The following is a 4,139-nucleotide window of genomic DNA, read 5'->3' on the forward strand; positions in this document are numbered from 1 at the left end:
AGTGGTGGGATGGCAGGGTTAGGTTAATGGTTGGACTTGATGATCTTAAAGGTCTTTTCCAACCTAAACAACACTATGATTCTATAAGGGGGGTCGCTTGGCTGGACCCACTCTCTCTAATGGAGCAGAAGGCCCCAAACTTGTAAGATTTAAGGTTAGAAGAGGAATCCTTGTAAGGTTGGAAGAGGAATCACCTGGGAGGATTGTTGCAGCAAAGCAGGGATCTGGAGTCAATGACTCACAGCATCGTGTCCCAGGTGGCTCCTGACACCTCACCCAGCCCAGGAGAGAGACTTCTTCATCTCCATCCTGGCCCAGCCTGCGGGATGTGACACATTGCAGAATCAGGTGCTTTGCAACACTAATGGTGGAGATTTCTCCTGCAGCACGATCTGGATAAGGAAAAGAAGTAAAAACAGGCAGAGGGTGCACCTTCCCAGGATGGAGGTTTTACAGGTGGATGCATGGGGGCTGCCAACAGGTTCTGCCCTGACGCTGCAGCAAGCCTTCCTTGCCAACCTCTTCCTCACGCATCTGCAGAGGCTGATGCCAACGTGCATTACAGAGCAAGCAGTTCCCACCCCAAGCACGGCTCGGTGGGGTGGCCCAGCCCTGGGGAAGCCCAAATGTCCACCCCCTCAGGCCGTGTGGAGGGCTGCAATGGCTCAGCCACCCCAGTGCATGCAACACTGCTTGTGCAAGCCTTGGGGACCTCTGTAGAAAGGTGCCAGCAAAACTATCAAAGCAAAGGATGGGGCTGTGGCAAAGGCATCCAAATCCACTTTCAAATCCCTTCTGAAGCTTGCAGGGCTGTGGAAGAGAGGGTTGGGGGGGACCTCAGGAAGGTGACTTCCATTTCCCACACCCCAGGGCAGGAGTCGCTCTGCTTAAGCTATTTTGACATCGATTTGTCTAACCTCTAATGAGAGGGATTTCACACAAGCAATCCCTGTCTGAAACAAAAGAGGGATCTTCTTTGCGTATAAATCACTTCTCAGGGATTTGGAGGTTTGAACCGGTACCTGGGCTGTCCTCCAGACAGATTGTGGGGTTTTTGTGTGCGTCATTTATCTCCTTCATAAATACAAAACCAGTAGCTGACCTATGAAAGAAGAATCATGACCATTTATAAGCCACCCAGAAACCATGATCCAAACTGGGGAATAAACCGCCTCCTGAGACTTGTATTAGGACAACTGCAAAGGCAATTCCTTCCATAAAGCCAACAAACTACACGAAGAAAAAACCAGCCATCCACTCAGAGTAGGATCAAGGGAGGCGGGGAAGCCTCTCCCAAAGACGAGGAGCTGGTCCCAGAGACCAGCTGTGGGGTCAACACGGTCCTGTCTTGTACATGGGGCCGGGTCTCCAGCATGCGTGCGTGAGCATGCTCCCCACCAGGCCGTGCTCAGGTGGATGCCTCTGTCGCCGAGAGAAATGATAAACATGTTTGTCACCATCCATGTGATCTGGGGTGTAATTAGTGAATCGCAAAGAGTAGTTTCACAAGAATTTTGAGTCTTCTGACGTTTGTGAAATATCCCCAGACACGTTCTGATTTCCTCACGTATCAATTTGTGCAAGTGATTCAGCCCCATTGGTTAGCAATGAATCTCCTTGTCTCTGTCTTGTATTTTATTTCAATCTCTGCTATTATTAATATTACAGTGGCCTCTAGAGTCCTGGATGAGATCAGGCCTGAGGTGCACTGTAGGCAGAAAGAAACTTTTCTCCCCAAAGCAGAGCATTAAATCAGCGGAGATGCAGATCCCAATGCCCCCCCCCCAATGTACAGCTGAGGGTGGAGGCAAAGAAGGAGGAAAGAGCTCAGGGTTACAATGCTTTCTTCCCTACTCTTTTCTCCGATCAAAGTGTAATAAAGGCTACCAACAGCAGATATTTGGAACCAGTATTGTGGGAATGGGACGCTGTTGGAGACCTTTGTCTTTCTGAGCCTCCTCCCTGGAGGTTCTCTGTCTCCTGTGGGGTTTTAAATTCCTTCTGTTTGGCTTCAGCCAGGGAAGGACTGACCTGAAATATTGCAATATTCCACTCAGAAATAGGCTTCTCTCTGATGCTACTCCCCAGCCATGTCCCACCACCTGTGTTCGCCCACTTCCATCATCCCAACGGGACATGTCCAGCAAGAGTTTGCTTCAAAGCCTGCATGGCCATCTCCCCACCTCTAAACCCCAAACCCAAACCTCAGTGACAGCTTTAGAGCCCAGAGGTGACCTCGACTCCTTTTGTAACCCACCAGGGCTGAGCCCCATCACCCCGGTGGATGCGGACGGCCAGTGCTGGCCCACAGGGCTTGTCAGATGATGCTCACACTCCTTGTTTTCAGGGCACCCCCCACATAGACCAGCCCTGGGCTCTGTGCTCCCCTTCTGCCACCCCATCATGTGCTCGTACCCGTATTTTTGTCTCCTTTGCCCATTCACAACCCAGAATTTTTTCCCATGCTGCCCAAGATCACTCATTTTTCCTACACGCCATCATGGCCTTAATTGTTTTCTTCCAAGCCCCTTTTATTTTCTGGATCCCTTGGCAACCCACTCCACCAGCCCTCCCCATTATCCCACCCTCCCATCCGCTAAAATTTTTGCATTGCTGACTTGGGCTTTGCATTAGGCAAAAGAAGCAGGTAAATGCTGTAGTCAAAGGCAGCTAAACCACCCAGAAACCTCCCCATCCCTGCACATGAACCACGCCAGGCGTGGTGGGCAATTAACATTTTTATGGAGTAACGAGAGGAACAGCGATCCCGAAGGCGGGATATTGATCTGCTCGTAACACCATGAGTCAAAACAGCAGTGTAAAAACTCTCCAATTAGCAAAGCGCTCAGGGTGGTGAACAATCAAGTCCCTCCAGTGGGAGCTCATCTTGTTTCCGGAGGAAAAACCCTGGACGCCCTATAAAAGATCTCGCACCCCGATCCTCCTCATTGCCTCAGCTTCACGTCTCCTCTTGAACTCCTGCTCAGCGGGGTAAGTCCAGCTTGATCAAACTTTTGCACTTTCAATGATCACCGGCTTTGTCCTGATCCTGAGGTCTTGGTCACTTCTCTTATGCGTCTCATCTCTCTGACTGTCTCTGGCCGCAGCTGCTCAGTCCTTCTGCTTGGGTTGTCTTCTCCATCCATGTCTATACATAAATAATAGGAAGCAACTAGAAAAACTTAAAACTTTCTGATTCAGGCAGCTGAGGACAGGAGTTTTCAGGTCTCGCTCTGGACTCTGGCCACCGTTTCTCACTAATCACCAAGTGCTTTAACTTCTGTCTTATATATTTGCTAAACACAGAAGAGAAAGGAAAGACTTGCTCAAAGGAAGATAGCACAGAGTCCTCTGCACAGGCCAGGGACCGCTACCGGCAGACATGCATTGCTAATTTTTCTCTCTTTTTCCAAGAATCTGGCTTATAATGAGAATTTATTCTTGATATATAATCCCACCTACCTAGACATCTATTACTGCTAGCTGACAGACATCACGGTGTCTCTTGCCTTTGCGCCCACTCAAAGATGACAGTCTTCCCAGCAGGTCTTCAAAGATGTGCTCCCGCCAGGACAAAGACCAGTGCCACCGGCAAGAACGATCCTCATGCCACAGCAGTGAAGGCTGCCCTGGCAGCAGTGGTGGATCTGGATGCCATGGGCGCAGCGATGGGAGCAGTGGTGGATCCGGATGCCACGGGAGCAGCGGTGGGTCCAGTTGCCATGGGAGCAGTGGTGGATCCAGTTGCCATGGGAGCAGTGGTGGATCCGGGTGCCATGGGAGCAGTGGTGGATCTGGATGCCACGGGAGCAGTGGGGGATCCTGCCATGGAAAGCCACAGGATTGCCAGCAGCAAATTTATCAAGTGTCCTCAAAGATGAAGTGATCAGGACATTACCTGCACGCTATACACATGCATGTCCTTGATCTTGTGCTGCATTCAGAAAGCTTTGCATCTCTCCTAGCAATCTTCAAAGAAAATGCCTCCTCCTCCTCCCTTGGCAGTCCCTCTACCGCTGATGAGCTTATCTGTGGGTGCTAAAGTTATGCATGTTCACGCTGGCGCGGTTTTCTCTGTATTGGTCTGTAACTATGTATGAGCCATTACAAGTCAGAGTTCATGAGAGTTTTGTGTTCAT

General features: G+C 50.2%; 1 protein-coding gene across 1 annotated transcript; it reads left to right on the top strand.

The window, feature by feature from the left end:
• The first annotated feature begins 3,556 nt into the window (after nucleotides 1-3,556).
• Nucleotides 3,557-3,886, top strand: LOC104122911 (keratin-associated protein 5-4-like). The gene has a single exon (XM_009635103.1). The coding sequence runs from the start codon at nucleotides 3,557-3,559 to the stop codon at nucleotides 3,884-3,886; it is 330 nt and encodes a 109-aa protein (XP_009633398.1).
• The last annotated feature ends 253 nt before the right edge of the window (nucleotides 3,887-4,139 follow it).

Source organism: Egretta garzetta, unplaced genomic scaffold (genome assembly GCF_000687185.1).
Source record: "Egretta garzetta isolate BGI_Z169 unplaced genomic scaffold, ASM68718v1 scaffold350, whole genome shotgun sequence".
Lineage (NCBI taxonomy): Eukaryota > Metazoa > Chordata > Aves > Pelecaniformes > Ardeidae > Egretta > Egretta garzetta.

Coding starts and splice junctions, on each gene's coding strand:
- LOC104122911 (XM_009635103.1), top strand. CDS start 3,557: ATGTGCTCCCGCCAGGACAAAGACCAGTGCCACCGGCAAGAACGATCC.